This window comes from Chelonoidis abingdonii, chromosome 1, assembly GCF_003597395.2.
Source record: "Chelonoidis abingdonii isolate Lonesome George chromosome 1, CheloAbing_2.0, whole genome shotgun sequence".
Lineage (NCBI taxonomy): Eukaryota > Metazoa > Chordata > Testudines > Testudinidae > Chelonoidis > Chelonoidis abingdonii.
The window spans coordinates 232,033,203-232,049,792 of NC_133769.1; the positions used below are offsets into that span (position 1 = coordinate 232,033,203).

Here is a 16,590-nt window from a genome sequence, read left to right on the forward strand (position 1 = left end):
AATGATGATTGTGAAGCTTGGTTAAGGTGGTGGAGTCAGAGGGTGGGATATTTCCCAGGGAATGCCTTACCGCTAAATGATGAACTAGAACTTGGCTGAGCCCTCAAGTGTTAACACTTTGTTGTTAATGTAGCCTCATACTCTATAAGGCAGCATGAATGGAGAGAGGGGAGACAGCAGGGCAGACAGAGACAGCAACACACACCCTGTGTGTGTGTGTGTGTGTGTGAGAGAGAGAGAGAGATGTGCATTGCCCCTTTAAATATGCTAAACCACTCTATGTACTTTGCCTTTTTAAGTAGACCAGGAAGTTGAGACAGCAGCTACTGCCATCCCTCAGTCCTGAGCTGCCCTGTCGTGTCCCCACCACCTGCTCTATGGAAATGGGGTAAGCGGGGGGAGGAGGACACCCTAATATTAGCCCCCTCTTTCCCCTCTCCTCCCTGCATAACAAAAAGGAGGCTTCTGGGAGCACCTCCAAGGCAGAGGGCAAGATCAGCACATGGTAGTGGTGGAGGGAACAGCTGAACTGCTGGCAATTGCTAGCCTGCTGGGTGGCTGCCGCACAGGGAACATAGGGGAGTGGGGAGCTGATGGGGGGGCTGCCGGCCCACCTGGTTCCAAGCCCCTACCAGCTAGCTGCAATGGTCTGCTCTTTTTGCAAGCAGTGGTCAAAGCAGGCAGCTGCCAAACAACGTTATAAGAGAGCATTACACAACTTTAAATGAGCATGTTCTCTAATTGATCAGCAACATCACAACAAAACAACATTACCCGGGACAACTTTATGTGAGGAGTTACTGTATAGGTGCTTATTGTCCCCCCATCCTCTGTTCCAATTTTTCACACTTGCTTTCTGGTCACCCTAGCTGCCATGGACCTGGTCGTGGAAACTAGCTTGCAAGTCCTGAGGAGGTCTGGGCAGCAAACTGACCACTCAGAGACGTCTTTGGAGACACCTCTTGGGTGGAGATAAAAGGGCTGCCAGTTGTATTGGAGGTGATAGAGGAAGGCATGTGCCAGCATGCTCCATGCTGGACTACCTGCACTGTAAAGGAGACAACGCCGGGCTTGGAGGTAGCCCAGTGTTTGGTGAGTGGTTTCCCTGGGTAAATGAGGTCCCAGCCCTTGTGCACAATCTGCAGAAGAGTGTACTTGGCAGAGGGTTGCCCAGGATCTATCTGTGATGCTGCCTTCCATGGCTGGGAGCTGGCCTGGCTGAATGTGTCTCAGCTTCAGGAGTGGGCACCAGGCTGGCACCAAGAGTGCTGCTGTGAAGGCTGTGTTACTTCCCTGAGACTCAAGTGGAGTATGATCCCCCCTCAGCTGGGAGATGAGACCATCCATCCTTTAGTGGGCAGTGGGGGTGTTGGGGGGGGGATTTACAGTGCAGGGGATTCTGCCCTCTGCAGGTAGGGTGAGAAAGTGCACAGTGCATGTGTCATCTGGGATTACATCATCTGTGTCTGTGTGTGTGCACAGTTGTGGTCTCTGTGATTGTGTCATCTGAGTGTGCGATTGTGATTTGTGATTGTACATCTGTGTGTGTGACTGAGATCTCTGTGATTGTATCATCTGCGTGCATGTCTGACTGTGATTGTCAGTTTATTGATCCCTGTGTATAGTTGTTGTCTATGAGTGGAATAAGCCTGTGTGAGTGTGTGTGCCATGTCTGCTTGATGTGGCACTCTTTCTCCCTCTAGCATAGATTCTTATAGATTCATAGATTCTAGGACTGGAAGGGACCTCGAGAGGTCATCCAGTCCAGTCCCCTGCCTTCATGGTAGGACCAAATACTGACCATCATCTAGACCATCTAGAGATTTCTGAGTCTGCTACAGCCTTAGCTAAGAACCACGTGGCTTTTAGCTTATGTAGTAGAGGCTCATGCACTAAGCTTCAGAGTTCCCTGGTTTGATCCTGCTGACAGACACACCCAGTACTATTAATATGATAAAAGCCTCCAAACTTCTGTAGTATATAGCATTTTCCCAGCCCTGCACTACTGGAAGCTTCCCCTGCTAGTGTATGTGACCCACCCGTCCTTTGTTTCTTGTTTGCTAGGAGACTGGGGATCATGGGCAGCAGGTATAAGACGCTAAATGAGGCAAGAAATGGCAGATGTGGCACACCTCCCTTTGGAACAGTGCCCACCCTCCACCTTTGGAGTGCTACCTCCAGAAGCTCCAAGAAGTGGGGGCCACAGGTTCCCTGACCATGGCCCCACCCTTGCTCCACCTCTTCCCACCTCCAATCCACCTCTTCCCCTGAGACCCCTTTGCCTGCCTTGGGGTGAGAGAGAGGCAGAGAGAGCAAGTGGCAGGCGGGGGTAGGGCTCAGGGGTGGAGAGGAGTGAGTGGAGGGAGGCCTCTGGGGAGGGGGCGGAGAGGAGCCAGCAGCAGGCGGAGGACTCACGGAGCAGGGGTGGAACACAGGCAAGGCCGTCAGCGGAGGAGGCTGAGCGGGAGTGAGGCCTCAGGGCAGAGAAAGGGACTGGGCAACCCGCCACCACTTCTAGGGAGCTTCTGGTACTGATGCCCAGCCTCGCCAAACACAAGAGTCACACACCACCTAGGCTGGAGATGATTTTACTGAATCATACTGAGTTGGTTACTCTGAAGTGCAGAGGGGGGTTAAATGAGAAGCAATCTTAGTTTGCAGACTTGCACAGATAAGGAATTGCAAGATAGAGAGTTTTATAGATAGGAGCAGGGAGCTACGTTAGCCTAGGCATGTGGTGCAACTTTCCTTTGGTGGAAAAGAGAAACGCCTTAGCTCCAAAAAATTGAGGCCCCCATCTGCTATTTTGGTTTTTGCTACAGGGGACACGTTGGTTGTTTTCTGATTTAAAGCAAACCACAACCTCGTAGTCTTTTGCCAATTTTCTATCTTCATTTGCAGTTGTGCTGTTAACTGCTGTTTGTGAGCTTGTGTGTGTAGGTGCTTATGTATGTTTTGTTTCTTTGCTTTCCAAAATATTGTATTGACAACATTTAAAAATTGTATGTATTTCCTTAGTATATTTTCGAAATCCCACCCACTCCAGCAGAACACATCTCTGTTTGTTTGTCTATATATTAGCATACATTTTGCACAATTCACATTTTTAGCTGATCCATTAAAGTTAATGAGATTCTCACAGGCACTGTGATCCCTAATAGGGGATCCTGATATCGTATTTGGGTGTGGCCTGCACAGAGTTCTTTTGAGGCCTGGGGCAAAAGCTGAAACTGAGGCCCCCCCCTCCCCCACCCCCATCCTTCCAAATCCCCAAGGTTACAAAAACACTGAAAGGAAGCCATGGGGCAAGAGCAGGGAGGAGACTGGGGAGAGAGCCTACCATGCACCCAACCTGCAACTGCAGCTCCTGTCCTACAGTGCTGGCCTGGCTCCCCACTCCCCCATTCTGGGTGTTCTGATCTGACGCACAGGGTCACAGACCAAACCTGAGTGGCACTGTGACCCAATAGACTCATAGACTTTAAGGTCAGAAGGGACCATTATGATCATCTAGTCCAGTGGTCCCCAACCTTTTTGTGGCCAGTAGCACATTCATGTTTTCAGAAGAGTGTGGTGGGCGCCAGCAATTTTTCAAGGCTTATTTTGTATTTGTACATTAAATAATATGAAAAACATCATATTTAATATTACATAATATATGAATCGCTAAGATAAAAAGGTAATTTTACGTGTAAAAGGTACTAATTAAATTATTCAGCAATTACTCTTTCACCTTACCATGTGAATTTGCTCGTTTTTATCTACCTGTAAGAAAAATTAAGGAGTTTTTACAAAATAAATATCATAAACAGTTTTCATCTTATTTATTTAAAAAAAGTAAAACGTTGTTGAACTGCTGGTCCAAATATATTTATTATTCTTACTTTAACATAGAATGAAGCCTGCAGCCCCGAAGTTCTCTGTCCCCGGCAGACGCAGGGTCACGGCTTCTCTCTGGCTTAAGCCACGGCCCCATGCCTGCCAGGGACTGAGAACACAGGTGCCCGTAGCCCCGGAGTTCTCTGTCCATGGCAGGGGTGGGGCTGTATCTTGTCTCCAGCTTTGAAGCTGGAGAGGAGGGCCCAGTGCCTGCCAAAGACCGAGAATACCAGCACTTGCAGCCCCGGAGAAGCCAGAGAGAAGTCGCAGCACCGCGCCTGCCAGGGACAGACAAAGCTGGCACCCGCAGACTGCAGCCCTGGAGTACTCTGTCTCCAGCAGGTGTGGGACTCCAGCTTCTCTCCCCTGCTGGGCACTAGGCAGGCACACATAAGTGCCCCGGCGGATGCCATGGCACCCACGGGCACTGCGTTGGGGACCACTGATCTAGTTTGACCTCCTGCACAATGCAGGCCACAATCTCACCCGCCCATTCCTGTAACAAACCCCTAATTCCATGCACTAGGTGGCAACACCACTCCAACAAATTTGTTCTGGTTGCCCCACTGTCATGATCAAGGGATGGCCAGGCCAAACCTGAGTGTGTACCAGGCACAGTACCACTCAGTTTGGGGGTAGAGTTGCCATGTGTCCAGTTTTCAACCAGAACGCCCAGCTGAAAAGGGACCCTGGCGACTCTGGTCAGCACCACTGATTGGGCCGTTTAAAGTCTGGCCGTTCCCAAGCAGATCGGGGCATGGGAGGGGTTTTGGGTTGTGGGGTGCACCTAGGAGTCAAAGGGACATGTCACCACTTCCTGGGGGGTTCCTGAGGTGAGTGCCACCTGGAGCCCAACCACCTGCCCCAGCACCCAAACTCCTTCCCAGAGCCTGCACCCCCAACCCCCTGCCCCTGCTCTGAGACCCCTCCTACACCCCAAGCCCCTCATCCTCAGCCCCATCCCAGAGCTTGCACCCCCAGAGTCCTCACCCCCACTGCATCCTAATCCTCTGCCCCAGCCCAGAGCCCCCTCCTGCATCCTGAACCCCTCATTTCTGACCTCACCTTGGAGCCTGCATCTTTCCATCCTGACCCTTCACTCCCTCCTACACCCCAAACCTTTGCCCCAGCCTAGAGCCCCCTCCCACACTTTAAACCCCTGGGTCCCAGCCCAGAGCCCCCTCCTGCATCCCAAACCCCTCATCTACAGCCTCACCTCAAAGTCCACCCCCCCCAGCTGGAGCCCTCACTCACTCCCACACTCCAACTCTCTGCCCCAGCCTGGAGCCCCCTCCTGCACCCTGAACCCCTCATTTCCGGCCCCACTCTGGAGCCCACACCACCAACCCAGAGCCCTGCCCCATATTCCAACCCCCAGCCCCAGTTCAGCCCCCCAGAGCCCACACCTCGAACCCCCCTCACACCCCAACCCTCTGCCCCAGCCCAGTGAAAATGTGTGAGTGAGCGAGGGTGTTGGAGAGTGAGCAACGGAGGGAGGGGGGATGGAGTGAGTGAGAGTGGGGCCTTGGAGAAGGGGCGGGGCAGGCACAGGGCAAGGGCATTCAGTTTTCTGCAAATAGATAATTAGCCCTCAAATGTGACATCTGGGGAGGTCCTGAGTTAGGTTATAGTTTTTGAAATAGCTGCATTATTTACAGGCCCTTTGTCTTGGAATTGCCGAGGGAGATCTGTGTAGAACTCTTTCAATATCTGTGGGCTGAATATATCTGGACAACTGCCCGATTCCCAGAATTTAATGATCATATTAGTTATGTAAGACTGGGATTTTAATTCACACAGGACATGACATAATGATAACTAAGAACCACATCAGCTGAAACAGTAAGCAGAGGCCACTGCTAATAAAACTGGTTGTGGACATAACATCTGATCCAAAAAAGAAAGGGCCAGGAGCTCATTCACGGCCTGATTGTGCTCTCATTGAAGTAATTGGCAAAACTACCATTGATTTAATAGGACATGCCACATCTGGGCCCTGAGTAAGAAATGAGTAAGCACTGCCAGATTTGTCTCAATATAAAATCTCCTTTAAGCATTAGAATCTCATGTTCCATAAATGTACTTTTGCACAATTCTGTGCAAATAGAGTACCTTTAATTTAACTATTTCTTTATACAATACAAATTATAACATTTTTTTCTGTGATTATATGGAAATAAACATGTTGTAAAACTTATAAAGTTATGGGCTCTAGCTAGGGCATATTTTTACAGTGGTTCATCCAGTTCAGTATCCTGTGTGTCGAAAACCAGTATCATGTTAGAGGTGTGAGAAACTCTGTAGCAGACAAATACAGAATAACTTGCCCATCCAATTCCTATCAGTCAGTGGTTGCCATATGTCCTGAAGCAAAACATTTGTTTTTTAAATTTACTAACTACTAAATAGATATTACAGGCTAGTTCAACATAAAACAGTTACCAAATAATGCGAGGGCTGCTTCCTGGTAATAATAGGTAGTGCTCCATTGTACTTGCCTGACACGCTGCCGGCTCCATCAGAGATTTATTCTCAGTGGCAAATATAGGCAAAGAATGATACCACTCACCATACCACTAAGATTCCTTTAAAAAATTCAGTTTTTGAAATTTTATTTGTCCCTTCCCTGCCCTTTATTTCTTTTTAGCCCATGAGTGAAATGATAGTATTTTTTGGTGTTTTACCAGAGTTCTTGTTTTGTTTTTTGTCACGCTGTAACCTTTCACTTGAAAAATTATGGAGTAGACATAGGAAAAAAGGAAGAAGACAAAACAGGAAAGTTTGAACATAAACACAATGTGGTATTTATTTGAAATGGTTATTTTCTTGTTTTAATTATCACTGGTTCATAACATCTTAAAACATGTTTTTTATATAGAATGTTATATTTACTTTTACTTCTTTTTCCTCTAATGTAAAGTAAATAAATAAGGATATGGAAAACACTATGAGCCCCTTACTGCCTGCAATTTGAATGATTCGCTCCAATTGATCTGAATGGAAATTAGTAATATCTAGCTGTTCCATAACACTTCCCTTAGGTATCATTATCTAAGCAAAGAGGTGAAGCGACTTGCCACAGGTCACTCAGCAGGCCAGTAGAAGAGCCAGGAACAGCATGCAGATCTTCTGAGTGCCAACCTACTGCTCTGTTCACTAGACTACATTGTCTCAGTGCAGTAATTGTTATCCTTTCCATGATGGTGGCCCCTTTTGCTAAGTCAGATCTTTTGCAATCCTCTCACTCCTATAACATTAACTGTAAAAGTAAGAGTTAAAAAATGCATCAATGATAACAAGGATAAGCCTATATAATTGATTTATGTGGGTTTGTCTACAGTTCAAAGGCTACAGAATTCTTCCGTCAACCTAGTGCTGTCTACAGGGGGAATTATAGAATCATAGAATATCAGGCTAGGTCGGCTTACCTACGCCATTCAGGGGTGTGGATGTTTCATATCCCCGAGCAACATAGTTATGCCAACCTAATTTTCTATTTTAGATCAGGTCTCTGTGTATATTTGGAGAGTTGGCAGGGGATTGCTTCACCTTGAAAGGGGAGGGTGAGAAGGGAATGATGCTTTCTTTGCTTTAGATTGTGATATAATTTCTAATGCCTTGAGATACCCTGGCTACCTTTGTGTAACCCACTGGTTATGAAACACTGTCTAGTAGATTAAGAGCACAAAATAGCTTCTACTTTAGAATTTGGGATTGGTTGTGTTACCTCTAGGAGTAACAGCACCTGGGCAGGGAACAGAAATACACAGGCTGATATTTCCAATTTTGATTTCAGCTTGTGTGACATATCAGGGTACAGTATAGACCAATGGGGGGTGGTGTTACCCCTGCCCTGCAATCTGGGTGCCTTACTGAACTAGCTCCCACCTAGGCCAATCACAAACAGCCTTCCAGCATACAAGCTACACCCTGAGAGTCTGTGTGTAACTGCAGCCTACCAGCCACACTTGGGTTACCCTCTGGCTCTCACCAGCCTGGATTATATTGCATGGTGACCCCAACACACCCCCAACCCCCGATTTCCCCCCAGAACAGCATGTCTTGTGCTGCCCAGCCCTCTCTTAGACAGTATAAATATTTTAAGTACATTATTTCTTTAAGGGAATAATATGCCAATTCATTATTTCAAACAATTATTCAGACACTTCAATTTAAACACTCTGGATTAGATAAAACAGTAAATCAAGTTTATTGACTACAAAGAAATAGATTTTAAGTGAGTACAAGTAGTGAGGAATAAAAATCAGAAATAGTTACAAGAATAAAAATGTTTATTAATGCCTAATATAACAAACTATATTAGAGTCAAACAAAATTTCCACCACATATTCCAGCAGATTACTGACCAAACTCTCAGGTCAGGACCCCTCCTCCACTGAGTCTACATGAAAGGATGGTCTCTGCTGTTTTTTTTTTTTTTACCTGTTTGAATTTCCTTTGTCTTCCTTTTCTGCTTGATGACTCTGTTAACTGCTTAAATGCAAATTAAGGCACACACACATTTCTTTGTCTAGAACAGACCTGTTTGCCAATTTCTGCCTGGGCAGAGCTCTGGGAAGGGCCCTTCCAAATTCATGGCCATGAAAAACACATCAGAGACCATGCAATTTGGTCTCCGTTGTGAAATCTTGCTATTGTAGAGGAGGCGCAAGGCTGGGGGGCACCACAGTTGGGGGTTTCTACTGTGTGCCAGACTCTAGTTTTCAGGGGGGAGGTAGGTGCATGAAGCCATCAGGTGTGTGTACCTTCTTGTAGCCAGGGGAGATTCCTGGAGACAGGTCTTGCCCAGTCCCTGGGGAGCAGCCAATGCAGCAGAAGAGGCCATCCCATCTCTCCTGAGCCTGGCCCCTCCCTGGCTTCAGGCCCAGCGCTCAGGGATTGAAGGGGCCTTATGTTGGGTCTGGCTGTGCGGGGGACCACAGCACCCCCAACCATGGGCAGTCACCCACTTGCCTGCCCATAAGGCTGTGCCTTGGTTCCCCCACTCATGTGGCCCTCACTTCTGTGCTGCTGCCAGTGGTGGTGCTGCCTTTAGAGCTGGATGCCTGGCCACCAGCCCACTCTCTGGCTGCCCAGCTTTGAAGGCAACACTGCTACCACCGGCAGCGCAGAAGTAAGGGTGGCAATAGCCCTGCAACCTCCCACCCCCCGCAATGCTTTTTGGGTCAGGACCCCCAAGGTTATAACACCATGACATTTCAGATTTAAATATCTGAAAACATGAAATTTACATTTTAAAAAAATCCTATTACCATGAAACTGAACAAAATGGACCTTGAATTTGGTAGGGTCCCAGCTATGGGGTTTGGAAGGTGTGTCAATAACATCATACAGGGGAACCTTGCACAATTACATGCAATGTTGCCACACATATTTTACCAGCACAATAGTGACCAGCAAATTATGAGTTTTCAACTGGCATCTTGGGAGCCACACTTCAAACGAAGAAGCTTTATTACGTTGGCATGCAGGGGCCTGCACAAAGTCACAGCTTGTTGGCTTTGATGATCAGGTTCTGGGTCTCTTCGCTGTCGTTTGGTTTGGTGCGGAGCTTTACTGCTGGTTTTGCCATTTTCTCCCACCTGTTCTTTCGGACAAGCAGACGGAGCTCAGGTTGCGGAGCAGACCCAGTCTCTACCCTGCCGCCGGGCGAGTGGCTTCCCGGGTAAATGAGACCCCCGCGCCTGGGAGCGGGCTGCACAGGACCCGGCCGTGACGCCGCGTGGGTTGGGAGCGGGCACCACGCTGCCCGAGGGGCCCCGCCAGGAACTCCCCGCCTCCCCAGGACTCTGGAACCGGTCAGGCTCCAACCCGGCTCCCCTAGGCGCGCGGACGGCCTGAAGCCCCACGCCTGCCTCCCCCGCGTCGCAGCCAATAGACAGCTGCGTCCACTCCCCCCCCTCTCGAATTTGTTCTCTCCCCGGGGGCGGAGCCGTCACTGCAGGGAGCGGGCGGGGGAGCCTCTCCGCGGGGCGCATGCGTCACCTGGGATGGTGTTTTTGTGTGGATCAGAGCGTGATCTCTTGTTGTGTCATCTCCGTGTGTGTGGCTGGGATCCGGTCACTGTGTTTGTTGATCCCTGTGACTAGTTGAGTGTCTGCATTCAGAGTAGCAGCTGTGTTAGTCCCTATGGGCCAAAAGAACAGGAGTACTTGTGGCACCTTAGAGACTAACAAATGTATTTGGGCATAAGCTTTCGTGGGCTACAGCCCACTTCATGAGATGCTTGGAGTGAAAAATACAATAAGTAGAATATATATTATACCACATGAAATGATAGGAGTTGCCTTACCGGGTTCTGGGGGGGCAATGCTAACAAGTCAGTTCAATTAAGGTGGAAGTGACATGATGCAACAGAATGGAACATATAATGAGATATATATACATATTCTGATATATATAATGTATACTGTATACATATTCATGTTCTGTATGTGTGTATATATCTTCTTATATATATGTGCCATTTTACACATCCATGAAGTGGGTTTTAGCCCACGAAATCTTATGCTCAAATAAATTTGTTAGTCTCTAAGATACCATAAGTACTCCTGTTCTTTTTGTTGGTTTGTGACGGTCACTGAGCGCCATGAGCCGGTGTGACTGTGTGTGTGCTGGCTGAGATAGCAATACTTCTGAAGTATTAGCATCATAAAAGCCCCACAGCCAGACTGTAGCATATAGCACCTACCTTGCACTGTCCTGCCCCGCCCCAGGCTGCCCCCCCCCTCCCCTCCCCATCTGACTCACCCATCTCCTTTGCTAGGTGATGGGATGATTGTGCTGACTCATGCTGAGTTAGTTACTGTGAAGTGCAGAGCAGAGGGAGTTAAATGAAAAGCAATCTGCAGTTAGCAGGCATTGCAGTCCTGCACCAGATAGGGAGCAGTAAGGTACTGTACCACTGTGGGGGTATCTGAGGCATGAGGTGCAACTTTCCTTTGGTGGAAAAATGAACTATTTAGCTTAAGTAAATGGAAACCCCCATCTGCTGTGTTGGCTTTTGCTACAGGTGACATGTTGGTTGTTTGCGGATTTAAAGTAAAACCAAAATGTCATAGTCTTTTGCCAATTTTCTGTCTTCATTTGCAGTTAATGTTTTGAGCTGTTAGCTGCTCTGTTTGTGTGTCAGTGCGCTTTTGATTTTTTACTTTCCAAGAGATAATATTGACAATATTTAAAAATCTTATATATTCCTTGTGCAGATTTTTGAAGTCTTAGAAACTGCATCTTCTTTCAGAAGGATGGTAACTCTGAGGAAAGTTATCAAAACTGTACTCAGCATTGAGCAGGCGGAAGGGGTTGGGGCACGTGTTCGGAGAAGCATTGGCAGGCCTGAGGTATGCTCTCTATACTTTCTCGCCTCCCAAAGATATTTGATGTGGTGCTGAATGATGATCATTTCCTGGTTGGAATGTTTGATGGTGGATATATGAAAAGCAAAACCCATCCATAATGCATTAGGTTCATACAGCAGCAGGAAAAAATAGCACCATCTACTAATACACATAGTCCCCAGTCCAGTGTCAGGGCTTTCCTGATGCTCTGGTTGGGATATGATTTTGGGGCTTGGATAAGAGGAAGCTGGTGATACTCAACCAGAGATGATGGAGGTGATGCTGTGAAAGCCTCTAGGACAGGGGTTAGCAACCTCTGGCACGTGGCTTGGGATGGGATGGTTTGTTTACCTGCCGTGTCTGCAGGTTTGGCCGATCATGACTCCCACTGGCTGCAGTTTGCCACTCCAGGCCAATGGGGGCGGCAGGAAGCCACGGCCAGCACATACCTCAGCTTGCCCTGGCAAGGCGCATGCCAGAGGTTGCTGACCCCTGCTCTAGGAGAAACAGGTGAGTTGATACCTGCCTCATTTACTTTTTAAGTTGGAGATTTTCAAACTTTTGTCGATATAGTAGAAGAACTGGGGGTCCTGTTGTGGGGACCATGGCTGGTATTAGATAAGAGTGGCAGTTGTGCCACAATATTATCTTGCAAACTGTGGCCTTCTCTTTCACATCTTGCATCCGACAAAGTGGGTATTCATCCACGAAAGCTCATGCTCCAATACGTCTGTTAGTCTATAAGGTGCCACAGGACTCTTTGCTGCTCTTTCACGTATAGATCTTACCAGTTATCTGTGTCTTAGGCTCAGAGACTGGATTAATACAATGAATACTAGATGATGCTACCCCTAAAAGCTATGGGGAAAACTGCTGTTGCAGAATGCTTGCTTCTTGAAGCTTCATGTAGGTAGGGAGCACATTATATTTGTGCTCTCCATAGCTTGCACTGGATTCAGGTTTGCTTCTGGGTATAGTTCATAGTGTTGACTTGGTTATTCCCAATAAAGCTCTGTGTAGTTTGAGTGCTTGCTGTCTTAGAGCCTACTTCTTTATCCTTGTGTGGTGCTACAGCAGTTGAGATCAATTGATGCACTCAAGTTGACAAATAACAAGGGGCCTTGTGGTATGGTGTTACCCAGAGTTCAGGACTCTGGAATTCACTGCATCCATCAGAATCTGTCTGCTGACCTTCCAGGCATGCTTCAAGTTCTGTTTATTCACTCAAGCTTTTGCTGGAGTGGATCATTAGTGAGAATCTTTACTCTGGGGGAAGAGCTCTCACTGGACTGGAAGCAATCTGTAAATAGTTCTATAGTTGTTTTTAAACTACTTGGTATACATGCTATGAAACTGTTTTGATTAGTACATTTCAAAAATAAACACAGGAAATAAAGATAACGAGCACTGAAAAATGATATAGCTTCTATAATTTCATTTGCACCTATATTTGTATAACTTAAATTTTGAATGCTGGACTGTAAGGGAATTTGTTTAAGAATCAAAGGATATTTTGAGGTTCAGTATTTCTGACAATGGTAGGTTTCGTGTGCAGCAGGTAAAGTAGAAGTTGATGCAAAATCTTTGTCTAAACAGCCTAAATTTGATTTATTTCAGTTAAAAAATGTCGATCCTTTTTTGTTGCTTGATGAATTCAAAGGAGGTAAACCAGCTGGCTTTCCTGATCATCCCCATCGGGGTTTTGAGACGGTGAGTAATTTTAAGTATCAGAGGGGTAGCCGTGTTAGTCTGGATCTGTAAAAGCAGCAGAGAATCCTGTGGCACCTTATAGACTAACAGACGTTTTGGAGCGTGAGCTTTCGTGGGTGAATACCACTTCTCAACGCAGGTATGGGAATTCAGGGCAGTAATATATTCTAGCAAGCAAGCGAGATAAAGGTAGTCGTCAGGGAGGGGAGGTCCGTCAAGCAGTAGAGGTTAAAACCAAGGAGGAGAAACCTGGTTCGTATGGCCGCATTACAAGTCTTTGTGATCCAGAGCATAGTGTAAATTGCAAAGGTCTGCAAGCTCAGCCCTTTCTCTGAAGTCTGGTCCGAGGTTTTGCGCAAGATAGCCACCTAAGGTTGAGATGGGCCAGGGAGGTGAAGTGCTCTCCTACAGGTTGTGTAATTGCCATTCCTCGATATCGATTGTGACCAGATCTTTTCCGTAGAGCTGTCGATTTGCCCGATGTACAATAGCAAGGGCAGTGCTGCAAGTATGGGATATACATGGTGGATCGGCAGGTGAATAACAGATGGTATGCTACTGGTTAAGGTCAGGAGGTGGCGGGTGTAGATATTGGCAGAGTGGCATTCGAGGTTGTTGCATGGATGGGTTCCTGAGCTAGAGGTAACTAGGGGTACCGCGTGGCAGTTGCCTGGTGAGACAATTCAGGATGGCAGGTGCTGTGGCAAGAAGTGGCCTCACCCGCAAGATCCGTGAAAGTGGGGATTCATGTCCCGATGGTTAGATGCCCTGAGATGCGTGGCGGGGTAGTGGCGCTGTAATGAGGCCATGGAAGTCCAGGTTGCCTCTCTGGGTTTGTCTTGCCCACATTTCTACAACTTACGACACCACTCAAGACATAACAGATCACATATACATACGGTCGGTCACTCTGCACGTCACCAATGTAGATATACCACAAGCCACAATGCCCTCTATGTACATCGCCAAACTGGACAGTCACACGAAAAGGAAAATGGACACAAATCATATACAGAAGCAATATCAAAACCTTAGGAGACACTCAACCTCCTGGCACCTAGACGCAGACTGAATGTGGCTATCCTGCCACACAACGTTCAGGACCAGACTCAAAAGAAACGCTGACTTTCAGTCATGTTGCAAATTGACACTATCACCTGGATCAACAAAGACTGTGAAGGCTTCAATTACAGACCAGTTCTCCTCCCTTGTTCACACTCTAGCGCTAGAACAGGGCCTGCACCTCCCTGATGTAACTAACCTCGTAGCATTCTACATTGCTGCTAGCAATATATATACTGCCCGGAAATGTCTCCACACGTTGCGTCGGACGACAGTTGGGGTATCACGGCTCCGAAAGCTCACGCTCCAAAACGTCTGTTAGTCTATAAGGTGCCACAGGATTCTCTGCTGCTTTTTGAGTAATTTTAGGTGATTTTCTGATGTATGTGTTTTTAAATTGGAACCTGCTAGTGTCATTATAACTCAGGGACCTGTTATTGCATCTGTGACTGTGTCTACATGGATGGTGGTGTATAGAGTACAGGTACTCCATGTGTAGCAACAAGGTGCAATGAAATGAAAACAGCGTCCACACTGGTCACTGCAGTGTTGTAAGGTTCCCACTTCTCAGGATCAGGGCCCCACCTCCTTCCCCTGGTAGCATCGGGGACTAGGTGCCTACGCCAGATCTGTTGCTCGGGAGTTCTGGCTTGCAGTGGGGCAACTAAATGAGCAACAGCTCAGGCTTCATGGGTGTGGGCTGAATGAACTGGCTGTCAGTAATTCAGATCTCATGGGTGTGGGTTGAGTAAATAAACAGTCAGTAGCTCAGGCCTCCTGGGTGTGGGCTGAGCAAACAAACAGTCACTGGCTCTGGCCTTTAGCCATGAGTGTGTGCAAGGGGACCTGGGCCCACCCTGCACCACTGGGTCCCAGCCTAGGATTCCTGAAGCAGTGAGTGATCCTGTTGCTTCATTGGCAGGGAAATGTGGGGTTACTGCCTCACTTCTGGCAACTCAGCAGGACCAAAGTCTCGTTTCCCTGGGCTGCTTCTTAGTGGCATCTGGTTGGGTTGCTCTGCGGCCACTGGGGCCTGGTTCCCAGTCTCCTTGTCGAATGGCTCACTCTCTGCTTCCTCTTTGGATTCCTGAGTCTCCTGGGTCAGTGGCTTGCCTTGACTCCAGGCCAGCTCAGGAGAGTTGTCACCCACCACAGCTGGTCACGGACTCCGTGGACAGTTTGGCTCCCTGGGAAGGATGTCTGGCTCCTGCCTTGGTCTGGCCCAAGCTGAGCTCCAGGGCCCTGTTCATATAGGCCTGGTCTACACTACGCGTTTATACCGAATTTAGCAGCGTTAAACCGAATTAACCCTGCATCCATCCACACAACGAAGCCCTTTATTTTGATATAAAGGGCTCTTAATATCGATATCTGTACTCCTCCCCGACGAGGGGAGTAGCGCTCAAATCAGTATTGCCATTTCGGATTAGGGTTAGTGTGGCCGGAATTCGACGGTATTGGCCTCCGGGAGCTATCCCACAGTGCACCATTGTGACCGCTCTGGACAACAATCTGGAGCTGGATGCACTGGCCAGGTAGACAGGAAAAGCCTCGCAAACTTTTGAATTTCATTTCCTGTTTGCCCAGCGTGGAGCGCTGATTCAGCCTGGTACGTGTGTCTGGGTAGATACTGAGATCTGATCGCTTTATGGGAGCAAATCTTTCTACAGAGCGCCATTTAAGATCGAAATGCACAAGCATTTTGAAAAACTCCAGACTAGAGGCCACAGCAGGGAGCTCAATGCAGTGCTGCATGACAAGTGTACGGAAGTCACAAGAATCAATGGACGCGTCAGAGCGGGGAGGGAGGGGTAGGCGGGACTGAGGACCAGCTATATCCCACATGTCCGCCATCCGCGAAAAAAGCAATGCATATCTTGGTAGGCTCCAAAGGGCCTGATGGCAGGGTATTATGTTGTTCAATTTACCGCCCCACACCCTGTGAAGAAAAGGGAACAAACATTTCTCGCTTTTTTCCAATGCCGATTGTCTACTGTAGCTGCTGGTAGAGCGCAGGCTGCGCGCGCTGAACTAGCACTTGCTTCTCCCCTTCTTCCTGATGGCAACGGACAAAAGCTTGCGAAACCGTCCTCATCAAACCGTGAGTGGGGGCTTCCTGCTGGCTCGGTGCTGAGGTCGGCGGCGGGCTGCGGCCTGGGCAAAAATGAGAATGACTCCTGCTCATTCCCTGCGAGTGTGCAAAAGATTGGAAAACCGTCCTCATCTTTGAGCAATGAGGGGGCTGAGCCCTCACGCCCCTCCCATATCTATGAAGATCTAGACTGCTGGACTAGCATAGCAGCGGAGAGCTGCTCCTTCTCATTATCTTACCTAAAATCAGATTAGTTTCTTATTCTGCATTCTTGTTACTTCATCACACAATGGGGGACTATCGCCACGGGTTACCCAGGAGGGTGAGAGGAGGCGGCAAGCAGGTGGGGTGTTGGCCAGGGGCAATCCTTAAATGCAGCCAGCTCATATTTCTGGCGGGATAATCTGGGGCCTGGACCGGAGGGCAGGTCTCTGTGTTCTCTGAGTACAACTTGCGCCATGTTCTGAGGCCAGGACTGATTTATTTAGA

The 16,590-nt window shown here is 48.0% G+C and overlaps 1 protein-coding gene across 6 annotated transcripts in view; it reads left to right on the forward strand.

Annotated features, from left to right (window-relative positions):
* The first annotated feature begins 363 nt into the window (after window positions 1–363).
* The window catches only part of PIR (pirin), a 111,247-nt gene continuing 95,020 nt past the window's right edge, over window positions 364–16,590 (forward strand). For 3 of the 6 annotated variants that reach the window (XM_075060373.1, XM_075060377.1, XM_075060390.1), the window contains exons 1-3: window positions 10,692–10,793; window positions 11,106–11,240; window positions 12,855–12,947. In XM_075060373.1, coding sequence (XP_074916474.1) covers window positions 10,734–10,793; window positions 11,106–11,240; window positions 12,855–12,947 — 288 coding nt within the window. In that variant the 5' untranslated portion in view covers window positions 10,692–10,733. Of the gene's footprint in view, window positions 389–10,691; window positions 10,794–10,846; window positions 10,871–11,105; window positions 11,241–12,854; window positions 12,948–16,590 lie in introns of those variants that run through there. The other 3 variants (XM_075060384.1, XM_075060386.1, XM_075060380.1) reach the window with 3 other exon arrangements.